The sequence below is a fragment of the Schistocerca gregaria genome, chromosome 2 (assembly GCF_023897955.1).
Source record: "Schistocerca gregaria isolate iqSchGreg1 chromosome 2, iqSchGreg1.2, whole genome shotgun sequence".
Taxonomy (NCBI): Eukaryota; Metazoa; Arthropoda; class Insecta; order Orthoptera; family Acrididae; genus Schistocerca; species Schistocerca gregaria.
In genome coordinates this window covers 99552694-99574393 of record NC_064921.1, presented here as the reverse complement: position 1 = coordinate 99574393, position 21700 = coordinate 99552694, and the positions used below count along the sequence as shown (strand labels likewise).

General features: G+C 42.0%; 1 protein-coding gene across 1 annotated transcript in view; it reads right to left on the bottom strand.

Moving 5' to 3' along the window:
• Nucleotides 1–21700, bottom strand: part of LOC126335652 (Down syndrome cell adhesion molecule-like protein 1) — a 171508-nt gene that overhangs the window by 27340 nt on the left and 122468 nt on the right. Inside the window, exon 11 of the mRNA XM_049999108.1 lies at nucleotides 18697–18882. Coding sequence (XP_049855065.1) covers nucleotides 18697–18882 — 186 coding nt within the window. The remainder of the gene's footprint in view (nucleotides 1–18696; nucleotides 18883–21700) is intronic.

The following is a 21700-nucleotide window of genomic DNA, read 5'->3' as shown; positions in this document are numbered from 1 at the left end:
GACCATCACCCGACAACACTCATGTTGTTTGCTGTAATATGCCGCTTCCTGCGAACACTTCCAGAAGTTTTTGGTTAAGAGTACTAGAAAGCAGCGGCCATCTTATGGAAATCACTCACCTTTGAAAACAGAACGGTCGGTTTTGGCCGGATTAAGGGAAGAGCGGGCCAGTATCTCCAGGCTGGATAACAGTTCCCGTCCGCTGGAAACTGGAAAACTGACGCTGGCGTTCACAATAGAGCTGTTTCATTTCGGGCCAAAAATAAGAAAATAGATCTCATTTGTTTTTAAGTATCAGTAAAAGTTTCTACATTTGTCGATTACTGTACAAGGAAACAACTTTCTTAAAGTTTAAATGTTTATTACTTTTCGAGTTAAAATTTGGTAAGGTTTGCGTTATTTTCCGAACTAGAGAATTTGTCTGACGTTTAACTCAAGAACCTGATATCGGATTTTAGGGAACAACGATTCATTTTGAAGCTGAATGTCTGTTGTTGATGGAGGTATATACCATTAACACAACAATAATTAAAACATTTTTAAAAAACTTTATTTCATGAATTAAGCATAAACACAATTTTCCTGAAGATTAAATTTATATAGGCTTCAACCTCCTTAGATTACACATTGATTTCTGTTTCAAGTTTAACCGAGCAGCTTCTCTGAAGTGTGGAAAAAATAATGAAATTCGGCAATAAATATTTAACGCTAGCGCTTTACTTAAGTTGCGATTAGCTGCCGTGTGCCACTCAACATAGAAAGAGACCTCGCAACATGTGCTGCGTAATATGGCGTAGCACAGCCAGCGGGTTTTGCCGCTGTGTCTATTTATTGTTTATTTTTTACAAAGCTCCCCACTGAAGACACCATAAAAAGGTTTACTAATCTTGTTAGAAAAAATATGGAACGTGATGAAAATTACATTATACTTAAGTTCTAAAAATACTGCATGCATATTACCTCGAACAATACAATACCACGTTCATTTTGAATTTTGTTTTAGAATTTTACTGTGAATAGTTTCTGAGCAACGAGTCTCTGAACGTTGTGGTTTTATTAAATTACGATAACTTCGACCGTTAAAAAAAAAGCTCGAAGCACTTGCAAAAATATGTTAACTTAACGTCTAAATAAGATGATAGAAAATTGAGCCCCCACAAAAAACGTAAGATTTCCTGCTGTCCGGAGTGAAATGGAATATCCCAGTAGCTGCTGGGCGCGACGCGAAACTGATAGTCCTTCCCTGCTACCCATACAAGATTAAGATTACGTACTGTAAATAACGAAACCAGTAATGGAATTACTGTTGTTGTAGGGGTCTTCAGTTCGTGGACTGACCTTATGCAACGCCCCACGCCAGTCTGTTTTGCCCAAGCCTCTCCATTTTTGCGTAACTACGGCAACCTACAGGGTACATCCATTTGAACTTTTGTTTTGTCTTCGAGCCTTGGACTCCTTCTGCAAGTCTTACATCCCACTCTTTCTTCCATTGGCAAACTGACGATTCCTCAGAATGTGCCCGATAAAGCGATCCCTTCTTTTAATCTACATCTACATCTACATCCGTACTCCGCAAGCCACCTGACGGTGTGTGGCGGAGGGTACCCTGAGTACCTCTATCGGTTCTCCCTTCTATTCCAGTCTCGTATTGTACGTGGAAAGAAGGACTGTCGGTATGCTTCTGTGTGGGCTCTAATCTCTCTGATTTTATCCTCATGGTCTCTTCGCGAGATATACGTAGGAGGGAGCAATATACTGCTTGACTCTTCGGTGAAGGTATGTTCTCGAAACTTCAACAAAAGCCCGTACCGAGCTACTGAGCGTCTCTCCTGCAGAGTCTTCCACTGGAGTTTATCTATCATCTCCGTAACGCTTTCGCAATTACTAAATGATCCTGTAACGAAGCGCGCTGCTCTCCGTTGGATCTTCTCTATCTCCTCTATCAACCCCACTTGGTGCGGATCCCACACTGCTGAGCAGTATTCAAGCATTGGGCGAACAAGCGTACTGTAACCTACTTCCTTTGTTGTCGGATTGCATTTCCTTAGGATTCTTCCAATGAATCTCAGTCTGGCATCTGCTTTACCGACGATCAACTTTATATGATCATTCCATTTTAAATCACTCCTAATGCGTACTCCCAGATAATTTATGGAATTAACTGCTTCCAGTTGCTGACCTGCTATTTTGTAGCTAAATGATAAGGGACCTATCTTTCTATGTATTCGCATCACATTACACTTCGCTACATTGAGATTCAATTGCCATTCCGTGCACCATGCGTCAATTCGCTGCAGATCCTCCTGCATTTCAGTACAATTTTCCATTGTTGCAACCTCTCGATACACCACAGCATCATCTGCAAAAAGCCTCAGTGAACTTCCGATGTCATCCACCAGGTCATTTATGTATATTGTGAATAGCAACGGTCCTATGACACTCCCCTGCGGCACACCTGAAATCACTCTTACTTCGGAAGACTTCTCTCCATTGAGAATGACGTGCTGCGTTCTGTTATCTAGGAACTCCTCAATCCAATCACACAATTGATCTGATAGTCCGTATGCTCTTACTTTGTTCATTAAACGACTATGGGGAACTGTGTCAAACGCCTTGCGGAAGTCAAGAAACACGGCATCTACCTGTGAACCCGTGTCTAAGGCCCTCTGAGTCTCGTGGACGAATAGCGCGAGCTGGGTTTCACACGATCGTCTTTTTCGAAACCCATGCTGATTCCTACAGAGTAGATTTCTAGTCTCCAGAAAAGACATTATACTCGAACATAATACGTGTTCCAAAATTCTACAACTGATCGACGTTAGAGATATAGGTCTATAGTTCTGCACATCTGTTCGACGTCCCTTCTTGAGAACGGGGATGACCTGTGCCCTTTTCCAATCCTTTGGAACGCTTCGCTCTTCTAGAGACCTACGGTACACCGCTGCAAGAAGGGGGGCAAGTTCCTTCGCGTACTCTGTGTAAAATCGAACTGGTATCCCATCAGGACCAGCGGCCTTTCCTCTTTTGAGCGATTTTAATTGTTTCTCTATCCCTCTGTCGTCTACTTCGATATCTACCATTTTGTCAACTGTGCGACAATCTAGAGAAGGAAGCACAGTGCAGTCTTCCTCTGTGAAACAGCTTTGGAAGAAGACATTTAGTAATTCGGCCTTTAGTCTGTCATCCTCTGTTTCAGTACCATTTTGGTCACAGAGTGTCTGGACATTTTGTTTTGATCCACCTACCACTTTGACATAGGACCAAAATTTCTTAGGATTTTCTGCCAAGTCAGTACATAGAACGTTACTTTCGAATTCATTGAAAGCCTCTCGCATAGCCCTCCTGACACTACATTTCGCTTCGCGTAATTTTTGTTTGTCTGCAAGGCTTTGGCTATGTTTATGTTTGCTGTGAAGTTCCCTTTGCTTCCGCAGCAGTTTTCTAACTCGGTTGTTGTACCACGGTGGCTCTTTTCCATCTCTTACGATCTTGCTTGGCACATACTCATCTAACGCATATTGTACCATGGTTTTGAACTTTGAAGAAAGAAAGAAACCTAACAGGTTGTTTTATTTTGATCAAAGAAACAAAAAGACAGAAAATCTACAAATGTTTCACTTGCAACTGTATCGAAAAAGCACACTAATAGTCCAAACAAAAACTGCATTAAATGTGTAAGATGCGAGGAGTTGTGTTACGAATCCTTTCTTCGTTATTTAGGTTCTAGACCCTTCATTCGTGATTTCTGTTTAATAGACTTTCCTCTAATAGAAATACTTTCACGAGATTTAAAATTTTTTTACGCTGTTTTGTTCAAATGCCGCGGAATTTTTCATTAATCAAATAGGAATAGTTTCATGGGGTTTTGTATTTTTATGCACTGTTTTGCTCAAAAGGCGCGGAATTGTTCATTAATTCAAATCCTTTGTTAAGAATAGCTATTACATGCTGAGGAAGAAGGTACATTATACAGATGTATACTCAAAAGTAAATAATGAAGAAGAAATTAACGGCATAAATGTTTTTTCTCAATTTTTTAATAATGCACAAATTTACTCCACTAGAAACGCATTATTTCGTCACAGTTGCGTAAGACTGCCCATTAGCTTTACTGTTTTTGTCAACTCCGCCTTACAGTTTCAATTTTAGATGTTCCTTTCGTTCTCTCTTTCCAGAATAGTGAGAAGTCAGGCAAAACGACAGTTAATGTGTCACTTGAATTCGTTAGGCTTCTTTCAGTACGTCGCTAATCAAACAATAAGCGCGCAGTGGTGCCCCACTTCATTTTGCTGCCCAAAATGTTGCCCAGCAAGAACAAAACATGAACAAACGCGGCGTGGATTAAAATTAGAAATGTCTAATTTCGCGAGGCTGGGCCATAAGAAAAACGAGCATGTAAGAGGGCGACAGCAGTAACCAACAAATTAAGAGAAACATGCTTTAGGTGGCATGGTCACGCCACCATGAGCGGCGATAAATTCACGAAAACAACAACCGGCCGCCATTTTGCCGAGGACCAGAGGCGGTTTATCAATGTACCACCACATGCTTACGGTCATCGCACTGTCAGCGGCACCCAGCTGCAGCCACATTTCCCACCTTTCCGAGGAAATTAAACGTAGCAGGTTCAACTGAACATAATAATACTGTTCAGAATTACGTGCGCATGATTGCTCAGCACTTTTAAAACACTGGAAATAACCGGCCAGTGACGTATAATTCCGTGTGTTTTCGAACGTTAGAGGAATACAACAGACGTAATTATATTTCATTAGACCACGCGTTACGTATTACGAATTAGCACTAGAGTTTTGTTTATATGCACAGGTCTATTGCCATCTGCTGTGCTTTGCTAGAAATTTGCGCTACAATATTATAAATAGATGTTATCTGCCGTACATTAGACACTAAACTCGTCTAAAAATCGATGTTTCAATTTCTGCACCCGCTGAGCGTAGCAGTTGAACAACCAAAACACTCCCATAGACTGAAAAGCATTCCTTTGTGTCAATGATAGTGATAATGTAGCTCAGAGGTCGGCAAATACATATTTGTAGGGTACGGATAGTTCTTGAAAAGTTTGTCAAGCAAACGCTTGACCGATATTCTGAGATGGGGACCTCAAGTGATTAGTATGCAGTCTGCTTTGTAGACTGCCTGTATTTTCTCAGTTTCCTGCCTTCCCTTCTACTGAGCCAATTTGATCATCGTATTTCATATCCTTTCAGTTGTCATACTCATGTAATTTTTAAGTTGACTGATTCTAATTGTCAACAATTAATATTTCAGTCATGGGATACTACGTTTTTTTCCATTTCTGAAGTGCATAATTTTACATTTCTGAAAATTTAAAGCAATTTTCTACCTCTGCACGACTTTGAAATTTTATCAAGATCTGATCGAATTTTTCTGCTGCTTTCTTCCGGTAGTACTTCATTATACATAACTGTGTAATCTTCGAAAAACCAGAGGTTATTTTGAATACTGTCTGGCAGGGCATTAGCAAACAACAGGAACAGCAACGGCAGCAACACTCTGACCTGGAGCACGCCTGTGCGTACGTCTAATTCTGTCCATGAATCTTCAGCCAAAGTAGCTCGTTGCTTCCTCCTTACAAAAAGAACCTTCAGTCCAGTCACAAATTCTGTAATCGTATTTTTGTTAGCAAATGTTAGTGTGTACGAAGTCAAATGCTTTTCAGAAATCAAGAAATACTGTGTCCACCTAATTGTCTTGATCCATGGCGTTCAGGTTGTCGAGCGAAAGAAGCGCAAGTTGGGTTTCACATGGTACATGTCTTCAGATTCCACGATGGCTGATATGAAGGTGTCATTCTGTTCGAGATACCTCATTACGTTCTAACGTTTTACAAAAGACGGATGACAGGATAACAGGCTGATCTTTTTTGGATCACTTCTGTTCGCTTTCTTGTACACATATACGACCAGCGATTTTTTTGGAATCAGTGAACACAGTTTCTTGTTGAAGGGTTGTACCACGTGTTATAATTAAAATGGGAGCTAATGCAGCTGTGGTTCAGCTGAAGAAGAATTGACATCCCTAAAAAAGGAAGTCACAAACGTTGGAAACAAAAACATAGGTACAAGGAAGGTAATTTGCAAAGAAGAAAGACTTCAGTTGATCGACGAAAGAAGGAAGTACGAAAATTATCGGAGAAATTCAGGTATACAAAAATGCAAGTCACTTAGGAATGAAATAAATAGAAAGTGCACGGAAACTAAGGCGAAGTGGCTGCGTGAAAAATGCGAATAAATCTAAAAGGAAATAATTGTCGGAAGGACTGACTCACAATATAGAAAAGACAAAACAATCTTCGGTGAAATTAAAAGCAAGAGCGGTAAAATTAAGAGCGCAATGGAAATTCCGGTGTTACGTGCAGAGCAGAGAGCAGATGGGGATGGAAAGAGTACATTAAAGGCGTCTATGAGGGGGAGGACATGTCTGATGACGTGATGAAAGACGAACAGGGAGTCGATAGGAAGAGATAGGAGATTCAGTATTAGAATCACAATTTAAAAAAGCTTTGGGAGACTTACGAACAGGCAGATAAAATATAAAACATCCCATCAGAATCTCCAAACTCGTTGGCGAAACTGGCGACACAACAACTATTCAAGTGTCTAGAATCTAGGAGACTGACATTATATCGTCAGAATTTCGGAAAAACATCCTCTATATAATTCCGAAGATACCATGAGCCGACAGGTGCGAAACTTATTGTACAATCATCTTAACTGCTCGTGCTTGCACGTTGCTTACAAGAATAATATACAGAAGAACGGAGAAAACGGAGGATCTATTATGTTAACTGAATTTTCCGTCGGTTCTTGGTAGAATGACATTATAATAAATGAAAAGCACTAGTTTGCTTTTGTTCTACAGTATTACTGTTATTGTGTTAAGCGGTTTACAGCTTACAAGGCCATCTTCAGACATTTACTGAGTATTGTCATCAAAGAAGTTACAATGTTTGCAAACAACATTGGAGGAGAAGTTACACGACTAGGTTGAAGCAGGAACAGGTCATAAGTAACATCTTTGACAGTGTGGTGCAATTGCAATGAAAAAGTAAAAAAATTGAACAGAAAATAAATAAAACCAGAATAGACAGGAAAAACATTAACACAAAATAGGAACAGCATGCTTACATAATAGTTTATATTAATAAACAAAACTAATAAAATAAACTAAAAATAATACTTGACAAAGTTTAAAACATGGAGAATGACACACAAACCAATTAAAAGAAGAAACAATGATCAATGTAACTACAGAATATACAACGAACTTAATAAGATAAACAGAAACGAATAAATGCAGGAAAATGGAGGAATGTGAGGGAAAATATAGTAAATCAGTTAATGCAATATTTGACAGTGTGATGGAACTACATTTTCAAAGATAAAAAGACTGAACAATACACAAATACAAAAGGAGCAAACAGGAAAAACATTAACATTATACTCAGAAGTGTGACTGTGTAACAGTTTGCATTAAATAAACGAACGAAGTAAAATAAAAACACTATTTGTTGAGACTACTACAAGAGGTATTAAACATAGAAAATAATATAAGTGCCGGTTAAAGGAAGGCCTTCACAATTGAAACTACAGTCTATATGGAATACATAGACAACTTAAATAAAATAAAAGAACTTAATGAATACCGGAAAATGGGAATGTGTAGGAACAGAGAGTGTGGGAAGTAATGAAAAACAGAGATGATTATATGAAGTTTAAGAAAGGGAGAAGTGTTGAGCTGTGTCGGGTCATTTAGGATTAGATCTGGACTGTGCGCTAGATGTTGGTAATTTCCAGGGCTTCCAGCAGATTGCGTTCACGGCCTTTGTTTGGCAAGTGAAGATTATGGGACACTGGTTGGTAGTTGTGACCCTCACTCAGTACATATTTAGCAAATGCAGAGTCAGATTTCTGCAACCTCCAGCTACGTTCATGTTCAGCTAGCCTAGTTGTTAGCAAATATTTTTATTTATTTACTGTTCAACTTTTTACATTTTCATTGCATTACCACCAAATTGTCAAAGATGTTACTTACTGTATGTTTCTGCTTCAATCTAGATGTATAACCTCTCTTCCAACGTTGTTTACAAACATTGTAACTTCTTTGGTGACAATACTCAGTAAATGTCTGAAAATGGTCTTGTAAGCCATAAACTGGTTAACACAATACAAGTAATACTGTAGAACAAAAGAAAACTAGTGCTTTTCATTTACTGAGGATCTATTAGATGAAGTTTGGCTTCAGGGAAGGTTAAGGCACCAGAGAGGTTGTTCTGACCTTGCAGTTGATAACGGAAACAAGACTGAACAAAAACCAAGACGCATTCACAGGATTTCTCGACCAGGAAAAAAACGTTCGACAGTCAATAATGTAAAAGAGTGGAAGATTCTGGGAAAAATATCGATAAAATATAGAGAAAGACTGGGAATATACAATATGTATAAAAACCAAGAGGAAACTACAAGACTGGAAGACCAAGGACGAAGTTCTCGGATTGACAAACATGTAAGGCAGGGATGTTGTCTTCCAACCCTACTGTTCGGTCTATAGATCGAAGACCCAATGGCGGAAAGAAAATAAAGATTCAGAAGTGAGACTAAAATTCAAGGTGAAAGGATGTCAATGAGATAATATTGCTATCCTCAGTGAAAGTGAAGAAGAATTACATGATCTGCTGAATAGAATGACCAGTCTAATTTGTACATAATATATCCACAGTCTGTACACGTTAGACTGTACATTCTATTCAGAGTAAACTGAAGAAAGACGAAAGTAATGAGAAGTAGCAGAAATGAGAACAGCGAGAAAATTAAGATCAGGATAGGCGATCACGAAATAGACTAAGTTAAGGAATTCTGCCACGTAGGGAGAAAAATAACACATGATAGAAGGACCAAGGAGGACATAAGAAACAAGAATACCGCTGGCAAAAAGGATATTCCTGGCCAAGAGGAGCCTACTAATATCAAACATAGGTCTCAATTTGAGGAAGTCACTCTTAAGAATATACTGTGGTATCGATAGCAACGATGACACGGCGTAGGTGCAAGTTCATAACCTGGCACTACGACAAACACCGACAACAGCGCCCTCTAGCCATCGCTGTGGAGTTCGACGAGCGTCGCTCCCGATTCAGCCCATTTGATCAAGAGCAGACGGCCTTGCTCATCACTGCAAAGTAATGTAACCATTTATTACCTTGTTTTTGCCTATAGTAAACATCTATAATTCACACTGCAGTACCGAGAGATTTTCACCTTTTCCTGCTCCTGTTCGCTTTCGTCATTCGGCGAACCTTTCAGTTTTCAGGAGCAGACCCACGCGCCAACTTCCAGGTGGGATACAAAATATACGTTTGGAGCACAATATGGTAGTGAGGCATGGGATATGGGAAAACCGGAATAGAAGAGAATCGAAGCACTGGAGATGAGATGCTACAGAAGAATGCTGAAAATTAGGTGGGCTGATAAAGTAAGGAATGAGTAGGTTCTCCGCACAATCGGCGAAGAAAGCAATACATGGAAAACACTGACAAGAAGAAGAAAGTGGATGGTGGGGCATCTTTAAGACAGCGGGGAATAACTTCCATGGTACAACAGGAAACTAGAGAGGGTAACAACTGTAGAGGAAGGCAGAGATTGGGACACATCCAGCAAATAACTGAGAACTGGTTTGACAGTGCTACTCTGAGATGAAAAGGTTTGGCGCATGAGAGAAATTCGTGGCGGGCCGCATCAAACCAGTCACAAGACGGATCGCTAAAATAAAAGGAAGGAAGTCTGTATAGAATCTGATGGGAGCTCACCGCGTCTGAAGCCCTGCTTAATTATAGTAATTTAATTATTTCCACCGTCACTGACTCTTGGGCACCTAAATAAGTTTATCGAACAGAGGGCAAGGTTCTGAATTGCCACTTCTCTGTATCAGCGGCATTGCGTGTTTGAAAACTAATATTAATAGAATGTATACAAGACTTTTTACGTCTCTAACGACTGACAGTTACCCACTTACAATTAAGGTAAACTGTCTTGCTCCTAAACGGTGAAAATATTTCAGTAACATAAGAAAATTCCATTTCTTTATATTATGTTGTTGTTGTGGTCTACAGTCCTGAGACTGGTTTGATGCAGCTCTCCATGCTACTCTACCCTGAGCAAGCTTCTTCATCTCCCAGTACCTACTGCAACCTACATCCTTTTGAATCTGCTTAGTGTATTCATCTCTTGGTCTCCCTCTACGATTTTTACCTTCCACGCTGCCCTCAAATACTAAATTGGTGATCCCTTGATGCCTCAGAACATGTCCTATCAACCGATCCCTCCTTCTAGTCAAGTTGTGCCACAAACTTCTCTTCTCTCCAATCCAATTCAATACCTCCTCATTAGTTATATGATCTACCCATCTAATCTTCAGCATTCTTCTGTAACACCACATTTCGAAAGCTTCTATTCTCTTCTTGTCCAAGCCGGCCACGGTGGTCTCGCGGTTCTAGGCGCGCAGTCCGGAACCGTGGGACTGCTACGGTCGCAGGTTCGAATCCTGCCTCGGGCATGGATGTGTGTGATGTCCTTAGGTTAGTTAGGTTTAAGTAGTTCTAAGTTCTAGGGGACTGATGACCACAGCAGTTGAGTCCCATAGTGCCTAGAGCCATTTGAATTTTGAATCTTCTTGTCCAAACTATTTATCGTCCATGTTTCACTTCCATACATGGCTACACTCCATACAAATACTTTCAGAAATGACTCTCTGACACTTAAATCTATATCCGATGTTAACAAACTTCTCTTCTTCAGAAACGCTTTCCTTGCCATTGCCACTCTGCATTTTATATCCTGCCTACTTCGACCATCATGTTATTTTGCTTCCCAAATAGCAAAACTCCTTTACTACTTTAAGTGTCTCATTTCCTAATCTAATTCCCTCAGCATCACGGGACTTAATTCGACTACATTCCATTATCCTCGTTTTGCTTCTGTTGATATTTATCTTATATCCTCCTTTCAAAACACTATCCATTCCGTTCAACTGCTCTTCCAAGTCCTTTGCTGTCTCTGACAGAATTACAATGTCATCGACGAACCTCAAAATTTTTATTAGTTCTCCATGGATTTTAATACCTACTCCGAATTTTTCTTTTGTTTCCTTCACTGCTTGCACAATATAAAGATTGAATAACATCGGGGAGAGGCTACAACCCTGTCTCATTCCCTTCCCAGCCACTGCTTCACTAAAATGTACCTCGATTCTTATAACTGCCATTTGGTTTCTATGCAAACTGTAAATAGCCTTTCGCCCCTGTATTCTACCCCTGCCACCTTCTGAATTTGAAAGAGAGTTTCCAGTCAACATTGTCAAATGCTTTCTCTAAGTCTACAAATGCTAGAAACGTAAGTTTGCCTTTCCTTAATCTAGCTTCTAAGATAAGTCGTATGGTCAGTATTGCCTCACGTGTTCCAAAATTTCTACTGAATCCAAACTGATCTTCCCCGAGGTCGGCTTCTACCAGTTTTTCCATTCGTCTGTCAAGAATACGCGTTAGTATTTTGCAGCTGTGGCTTATTAATCTGATTGTTCGGTAATTTTCACGTCTATCAACACCTTGGAATTATTATGTTCCTCTTGAAGTCTGAGGGTATTTCGCCTGTCTCGTACATCTTGCTCACCAGATGGTAGAGATTCGTCAGGACTGTCTTTCCTAAGGCCGTCAGTAGTTCTAATGGAATGTTGTCTACTCCTGGGGCCTTGTTTCGACTCAGATCTTTCAGTGCTCTGTCAAACTCTTCACGCAGTATCATATCTCCCATTTCATCTTCATCAACTTCCTCTTCCATTTCCATAATATTGTCCTCAAGTACATCGCCCTTGTATAGACCCTCTGTATACTCCTTTCACCTTTCTGCCTTCCCTTCTTTGCTTAGAACTGGGTTTCCATCTGAGCTCTTGATGTTCATAGAAGTGGTTCTCTTTTCTCCAAAGGTCTCTTTAATTTTCCTGTAGGCAGTATCTATCTTACCCCTAGTGAGATAAGCCTCTACAACCTTACATTTGTCCTCTAGCCATCCCTGCTTAGCCATTTTGCACTTCCTGTCAATCTCATTTTTGAGGTGTTTGTATTCCTTTTCGCCTGCTTCATTTACTGCATTTTTATATTTTCTCCTTTCATCATTTAAATTCAGTATTTCTTCTGCTACCTAAGGGGTTTACTAGCCCTTGTCTTTTTACCTACTTGATCGTCTGCTGCCTTCTCTACTTCATCCCTCAAAGCTACCCATTCTTTTTCTACTGTATTTCTTTCCCCCATTCCTGTCAATTGTTCCGTTATGCTCTCCCTGAAACACTGTACAACCTCTGGTTTAGTCAGTTTATCCAGGTCCCATCTCCTTAAATTCCCACGTTTTTGCTGTTTCTTCAGTTTTAATCTACAGTTCATAACCAGTAGATTGTGGTCAGAGTCCACATCTGCCTCTGGAAATGTCTTACAATTTAAAACCTGGTTCCTAAATCTCTGTCTTACCATTATATAATGTATATGAAACCTGCCAGTATCTCCAGGGTTCTTCCATGTATACAACCTTCTTTCATTATTCTTGAACCAAGTGTTACCTATGATTATGTTGTGTTCTGTGCAAAATTCTACCAACCGGCTTTCTCTTTCATTTCTTAGCCCCAATCCATATCCACCTACTACGTTTCCTTCTCTCCCTTTTCCTACTACCGAATTGCAGTCACCCATCACTATTAAATTTTCGTCTCCCTTCACTATCTGAATAATTTCTTTGATTTCATCATACATTTCTTCAATTTCGTCGTCATCTGCAGAGAGAGTTGGCATATAAACTTGTACTACTGTAGTAGGTGTGGGCTTCGTGTCTATCTTGGCCACAATAATGCGTTAACTGTGCTGTTTGTAGTAGCTTACCGGCACTCCTATTTTCCTATTCATTATTAAAGCTACTCCTGCATTACCCCTATCTGATTTTGTATATATGATCCTGTATTCGCCTGACCAAAAGTTTTGTTCCTCCTGCCACCGAACTTCACTAATTCCCACTATATCTAACTTTAACATATCCATTTCCCTTTTCAAATTTTCTAATCTATCGGCCTGATTAAGGGATCTGACATTCCACGCTCCGATCCGTAGAACGCCAGTTTTCTTTCTCCTGGTAACTACGTCCTCTTGAGTAGTCCCTGCCTGGGGATATTATCAGCATGAATATTGGCTCTTCACGGTTTCCCGACGGATATGTTGTAAATAGTCTTCATGAGTTACAGCATAAATATGAATGCCACATTTTTAGTCAGAGATCTTAAAATTATATAAAGTGATTAAATCTGGGGTATCTAACAAGATTTAAATTATAACTAGATAATGTTCACAAGAAATTTGTTCATATTCGAATAATCTTAGGTTCATACTGAAAACTAAATAAGTGAACTTTAAAAAACTCAGAACGATTGCGAAAATCATGTTGAATATCAATAAAAAGAATCAAGAATAAATTCTATATTGACGTGTGTTGAAGTGGATGAACGGAGTAGGGAATAAACTTTAAAAACTCTTATTCAACACTGATGACGCTTTATTCCACTTACAGAACTTTAAAGCTGATGTTGTTAATGGGTTTAACGGTTTACTTTCATGGTTTGTATTTTCTAACGTAGACTGGCATACCATAAATAAAATTGAACATAATGTCTTGTGTAAGCCTTGTTTTATGGATTGATGAGGTTAGGTGTGAGACAGGAACAGTATACGACTGGTTGCATTTGGGAAATCGCTCGAAACCATCCTCAAATTGGCCCGTCCCCGTCTATCAGGTTCACCACAGTATTGAGCAGGCATGCTATGTGATATGCAGATTTCATAGCTCAGTGACTGCATGTGACCCTTTGTTCCACACCACAGAGCAGAGAAGATCCCAATTAGTGTGAGGACATCTTCTCGATTTTGAAATGTCGAACTATTTTTCTTTTCTACTAGTGTAAGACGTCGTGGTCGCCTGACCTTCATTGCTTACATATTCCGCCTTCACAATCATATTCCACACATCAAGATGCTTCATTCGCACCAAAACTCGATAAGATAAAGTAAATGTTTTATGAACTCGTGTAAACGATATGCAAATAACTAGTAAATCGCAAGTGCGCACCGAGATTGAAATACTAGAGGCTGATATACACGCACACATTCAAGACATGACGGTCACAGAGGCTTTTAGTTGGGAGAGGCAAACCGCACGCCAGGGGGCCGGACCCTTCAGAGGATGAGTCAACCTATCTACGATGGCCAGCGACCGCCCATAGAGAAGACAGCGTTTGCCCGAGTGAAAGGAAGAACGAGCCCGTGTTCGGCTTAAAAGCAAATTCCTCTACATTGTGTGGGAGAAACATTGCATGCAGTTTCAGAGGTTTTCACAGGGAGACAGCAAACGCCAAACGCAGATGCTACAGATTTCCGGATTGGTCACCTTAAATGAAACGTCATTCTCCCGTTTTCGAAGAGAAATGCTGATTGACAGACGATACTCCTGACGCCTTGAGGTGAAGGAGTAATGGAAGAGACCGAAAGATGTACCCCTTCACGTCTTGCGTGAAGAGGGGCCGTTCCGTTGTCGCTCATGGAGCGAGAACACGTAACGAGAGCGTGTGCGCTTGTACCTGTACTCAAAGAGCAAGGAAAATGTCTCTCTGCAGTACTTCACTGGGAGAGCACTTCTGTCGAGAGCGAATCGGAGTGCGACTCTATATTGATTCCTTGCGATTAAGCCTTGTTCACTGTCTTGGCCACCACACTTATTGTGTGGTGTGAACGAACAGAGTTATAGTTAAACTCTGCGAGCGAATTTTTGAGTGGCATCACGGTGGACTGGTTATCTGACCGGTGTACCACGCCAATAGTTAGACCAGGGGCGAATAGGAGTCCTTGACTTCATCAAGGCGTAGGGAGAGTTTGATTGACCAAGGTCAATCCAGATAGAACGAGAGTTATCTTATTTATCAGCAGCGAGCAGCACAGACAGCAGTCATCGCAGCTTATGGTATTATGCGCTACAGCTCTTGCGAGCCCCATATTTCCTCCACAACAGTACACTTCACTGAATTTCACACGCAACAGCCTCGACCATACCTAGCAACATTCTAACGGATAATTATGCAAGTTGAGTAGGCGCGGCTCTCAGCCATTCTACCAAGTCAATAACAATCTTAAACTTTGTAAAGACGTTTCATTAGCGAATCCTATCCTTAAGAGGTAACTTGACATTCCGAAAAGAACCCGAAAATAACTGGTTCAGTTCATAACTAAAAGTGCCATTGTGATTTCTCAGAATTTTTGCAAAATAAATAATAATTTTCGTTAGTTTCATGTTTTTCTTACACGAACTATCACTACTACAGTACCCAAGTGTGCGACTAGTTACGTAAGAAATTTTGTGAATTTTTGTGTCATTTCCTTGCAGCGGACGACTCCAGAAGATATTTATTGCTGAAAGTTTTTCAGGCATTTCTGTTTAGAACTTTAGGAGCGTCTGTCTGACTTCTGTAGTTGTGTGGGGGTGGAAATTGCATCTTGCAGGAGCCACACGGTAAAGGGTACACCTCAGATAAATCCGTTACGCAGAATAACAGACTAGCACCCACAATCTCACACTAGCATGTAAGTTGGTATTTTCTGATTTCGACTACCATATCTGACTACATGCATTAGGTACAGATGTACACACTTATAGTGCAGCGTGGAAATGTTCTGGGGAATCCACTACAACAGCTCTGTCCTGTAAAGACAAAATTAGCATCACCAAGCAAATACGATCTTCAGTGTAGTAAGACAGAACGGTGAATCACTATTATGACTGCTGTGCAGCAAAGGGAGGGGGAAGGGGTGTCGTCGGGGGGAACTGTGTAGGGGTGACGGACCGATATACTGCAGGTATCCGCGCGCTCTTATATTAGTACGGTCTGTTTCTGCACTCTGATAAGATCTGAGCGAAAAAGTGACAGAAAAAGACTGAGGACACGATAACAGCACGGTTCTGTCAAGATTCTCACCCATCTTGGCTGCAGAACAGTATCGAAACAGCTGCCGCACCAACGAATCGGCAGACTATCAAAGATACACTCCTGGAAATTGAAATAAGAACACCGTGAATTCATTGTCCCAGGAAGGGGAAACTTTATTGACACATTTCTGGGGTCAGATACATCACATGATCACACTGACAAAACCACAGGCACATAGACACAGGCAACAGAGCATGCACAATGTCGGCACTAGTACAGTGTATATCCACCTTTCGCAGCAATGCAGGCTGCTATTCTCCCATGGAGACGATCGTAGAGATGCTGGATGTAGTCCTGTGGAACGGCTTGCCATGCCATTTCCACCTGGCGCCTCAGTTGGACCTGCGTTCGTGCTGGACGTGCAGACCGCGTGAGACGACGCTTCATCCAGTCCCAAACATGCTCAATGGGGGACAGATCCGGAGATCTTGCTGGCCAGGGTAGTTGACTTACACCTTCTAGAGCACGTTGGATGGCACGGGATACATGCGGACGTGCATTGTCCTATTGGAACAGCAAGTTCCCTTGCCGGTCTAGGAATGGTAGAACGATGGGTTCGATGACGGTTTTGATGTACCGTGCACTATTCAGTGTCCCCTCGACGATCACCAGAGGTGTACGGCCAGTGTAGGAGATCGCTCCCCACACCATGATGCCGGGTGTTGGCCCTGTGTGCCTCGGTCGTATGCAGTCCTGATTGTGGCGCTCACCTGCACGGCGCCAAACACGCATACGACCATCATTGGCACCAAGGCAGAAGACGACACGTCTCCATTCGTCCCTCCATTCACGCCTGTCGCGACACCACTGGAGGCGGGCTGCACGATGTTGGGGCGTGAGCGGAAGACGGCCTAACGGTGTGCGGGACCGTAGCCCAGCTTCATGGAGACGGTTGCGAATGGTCCTCGCCGATATCTCAGGAGCAACAGTGTCCCTAATTTGCTGGGAAGTGGCGGTGCGGTCCCCTACGGCACTGCGTAGGATCCTACCGCCTTGTCGTGTATCCGTGCGTCGCTGCGGTCCGGTCCCAGGTCGACGGGCACGTGCACCTTCCGCCGACCACTGGCGACAACATCGATGTACTGTGGAGACCTCACGCCCCACGTGTTGAGCAATTCGGCAGTACGTCCACCCGGCCTCCCGCATGCCCACTATACGCCCTCGCTCAAAGTCCGTCAACTGCACATACGGTTCACGTCCACGCTGTCGCGGCATGCTACCAGTGTTAAAGACTGCGATGGAGCTCCGTATGCCACGGCAAACTGGCTGACACTGACGGCGGCGGTGCACAAATGCTGCGCAGCTAGCGCCATTCGACGGCCAACACCGCGGTTCCTGGTGTGTCCGCTGTGCCGTGCGTGTGATCATTGCTTGTACAGCCCTCTCGCAGTGTCCGGAGCAAGTATGCTGGGTCTGACACACCGGTGTCAATGTGTTCTTTTTTCCATTTCCAGGAGTGTATATAGGGAGATTCCGTGGTGGTGTTACAACCTGTCGGGGATCATGGAGAAGGGAACCTTGGTCTAGAAACGACCGAGTCGAAAGTTATAAGAGAAAATCGTACTGATGCCTCTGAGAGTGGAATAAATATATCGGTACTATTGTTGCTAACTTGTAAGACTGTAGCATAGCCAATTTTCAGACATGGCAGTATGGACCAAAACGAGATAAAATGTCTGGTAAGCCAGAGCTCTAAAATGCATACCTTAAGAGGTTTGGAAACTTGTTCAGCAGAAGATGTGTGTTTCATAGTATCGCAGATGAACAAGTGGTTCAAAATGGCTCTGAGCACTATGGGACTTAACTTCTGAGGCCATCAGTCCCCTAGAACTTAGAACTACTTAAACCTAAGGGCATCACACACATCCATGCCCGAGGCAGGATTCGAACTTTCGACCTTAGCTGCCGCGCGGTTCCAGACTGTAGCGCCTAGAACCGCTCGGCCACTCCGGCCGGCGATGAAGAAGTGCCTATAGCTCTTAAGGCATGCATTTTAGAGCTCGTGCTTATCTGACATTTTTTCCTTGTTCTGGTCCATACTGCCACATCTGAAAGTTGCCTACCCTAGAGTCTTCCAAGTTAGTAACAACAGTTCCGGTACATGTATTCCACTGTCAGGGGGTATCAGTACGATTTTCACATATAACTTTCAACTTAGTCGTTTCCGTTCTGGGGTCTATTACCTCAAATTGATACATTTATTCTTGTCCGTCATACCTGAAAATTTGTAAGATGACACGGAAACACCCTGTATAGTGAGTGCTAAAGTAACAATATTTACCTACACGTGCAGCATTATTTAACCTGCAGTTTACTACATTCGTAAACAATCATTGCTACCAGTTGATGAGAAATGTATTGGCAACAAAAAGTCTCTACCTCCACATTTTAGGAGGGGGCAAGTACCTCACTTGCCTGCTCTACTCTATCGCAGTCTCCTTGCGAACGCCAGTGCACTGACTCTATCACTCATCTTTGGAACTACTACGAGAATTAAACTTGGATGGCTTAAAACGGGGTTGCGGAGGCAAGCGACACAACTAGCGGACCCTGTGTCGATGCGGGACTCAAGATAGGAGAGGAGACGCTCACCTGTTCCCAGAGTCCGCACGGTAGCGGTCGGGGTGGCAGCCCCGCGACCCTCCTGGTTGAACGCCTGCAGGTACAGCTGGTACCTGGTGCCACACTGCAGCTCGCCCAGCGTCCAGTTCCTGTCCTCTGCCGCCAGTCTCACCTGCTCCCACTCTCCAAACTCCTTCTTGTAGAACAGGTAATGTCCTGTGTGCAGAATGAAGACATAACAGTGTTTAAAATTACTGCCCTCCGCAGATCAGTCGACAAAGTTGTTTTATTGTCAGTGACAGACCCCTGTGACAACATAATTGTTTGTTCAATTTATGGATGTCCACCTTATTGGATGGACGAGGGACTTCAGCTGATGACATACAGGCTGGTCCACTGATCGTGCCCGGGCCAAATATCTCACGAAATAAGCGTCAAACGAAAAAACTACCAATAACGAAACATTGTCTAGCTTGAACGGGGAAACCAGATGGCGCTATGGTTGGCCCACTAAATGGCGTTGCCATAGGTCAAACTGATATCAACTGCGTTTTTTAAAATAGGAACCCCTATTTTTTATTACATATTACTTTTTTCGCTTTGTGATAGATGGCGCTGTAATAGGCTCAAACATATGGCTCACAATTTTAGAGGAGCAGTTGGTAACAGGAAGGTTTTTTTAAATTAAAATACAGAGCATAGGTACGTTTGAACATTTTATTTCGGTTGTTCCAATGTGATACATGTACCTTTGTGAACTTATCATTTATGAGAATGCATGCTGTTACAGCGTGATTACCTGTAAATACCACATTTATGCAATAAATGCTCAAAATGATGTCAGTCAACCTCAATGCATTTGGCAATACGTGTAACGACATTCAACAGCGAGTAGTTCGCCTTCCGTAATGTTCGCACATGCACTGACAATTTGCTGACGCATGTTGTCAGGCGTTGTCGGTGGATCACGATAGCAAATATCCTTCAACTTTCCCCACAGAAAGAAATCTGGGGACGTCAGATCCGGTGAACGTGCGGGCCATGGTATGGTGTTTCGACGACCAATCCACCTGTCATGAAGTATACTATTCAATACCGCTTCAACCGCACGCGAACTACGTGCCGGACATCCATCATGTTGGAAGTACATCGCCATTCTGTCATGCATCGAAACATCTTGTAGTAACATCGGTAGAACATTACGTAGGAAATCAGCATACATTCCATCAGATTGCCATCGATAAAAGGAGGGCCAATTATTCTTCCTCCCATAATGCCGAAACATACATTAACCAGCCAAGGTCGCTGATGTTCCACTTGTCGCAGCCATCGTGCATTTTCCGTTGCCCAATAGCCCATATTATGCCGGTTCACGTTACCGCTGTCGGTGAATGAAGCTTCGTCGCTCAGTATAACGCTTACATAAAAATATGTCCCGTAATTTCTCTTGTGTCCAGTGGCAGAACTGTACACGACGTTCAGAGTCGTCGCCATGCAATTCCTGGTGCATGGAACTATGGTACGGGTACAATCGATGTTGATGTAGCATTCTCAACACCAACGTTTTAGAGATTCCCGATTCTCGCGCAATTTGTCTGCTACTGATGTGCGGATTAGCCGCGACAGCAGCTGAAACACCTTCTTGGGCATCATCATTTGTTGCAGGTCGTGGTTGACGTTTCACATGTGGCTGAACACTTCCTGTTTCCTTAAATAACGTAACTATCCGACGAACGCTCCGGTCACTTGGATGATGTCATCCAGGATACCGAGCAACATACATAGCACACGCCCGTTGGGCATTTTGATCACAATAGCCACACATCAACACGATATCGACCTTTTCCGCAATTGGTAAACGGTCCATTTTAACACGGGTAATGTGTCACGAAGCAAATACCGTCCGCACTGGCTGAATGTTACGTGATACCACGTACTTATACGTTTGTGACTATTACAGCGCCATCTATCACAAAGCGAAAAAGTGCTCCAACTAACACATTCATATTTCTTTACGTACTACACGAATGTGTAATAAAAATAGGGGTTCCTATTTAAAAAAACGCAGTTGATATCCGTTTGACCTATGGCAGCACCATTAGGTGGGCCAACCATAGTGCCATCTGGTTTCCCCCTTCAAGCTAGACAAGTTTCGTTGTTTGTAGTTTTTTCGTTTGACCCTTATTTCATGAGATATTTGGCCCGGTCACGGTTCAATGGACCACAGTGTATATAAGAAAATGACCACCGTAGCTGTAACTTGAGAACGTCTTTATTTTATTAGTGGCACAGTACCGCCATCCTCCGTCATTGGAGACAATACGATTTCGTGTATAGGCTCGTGATGAAAGCTACCTCCGTGTGCTAGTAACAACGATCACACAGTAAATGCGCCATGGAAAACCAATACTCTTTTGGCACGGTGAGGTCTGAGGATGGTAGTAATGTGCTAGCGAAACTAGTCGTATGATAAAATGAAGACGTTCTCAAGATACATTTGTGGTGGTACTTTTTCTATATAATTGTCTGTCTTTATTGCTATGAATTTTTTTATTTAAGAAAAAAATTATACACCTTTACGCGTTTCTGTCTCCACTGTCATCAGATATTAGAAAAAATGTAAAAATTATATTTCTACAAGCATTACAGTACTACATTTATATAATAAAACGAAAATGAACCACCTTTAGAACCTCAATCTGTTCAGGTATGCAGTTTAGTGCTGTTTAGTGATGCATTGTACATTAAGTAGCAATTTGAGGCCGGTAGGTCACGTTAACATTCAAATCGTCGGCAGCAAACCAAGGATATTGCCATTTCACAAAAATAGTATATAATAACAATAAAATGTAAAATTCTGATACTAGAAACAGTTTAACGTATGGCTTAAAAATATACAAGGCAGGTCATAAAGTAATATTTCCCTCTACTGCTCGAGTACTGGCTATTCTTCGTGTTTTACTGTTCCTGTTTATACTTACATGTCGATAAAACGAATGCCGCCCTAGACTGACCTGAGATCCCTCTATCTAAT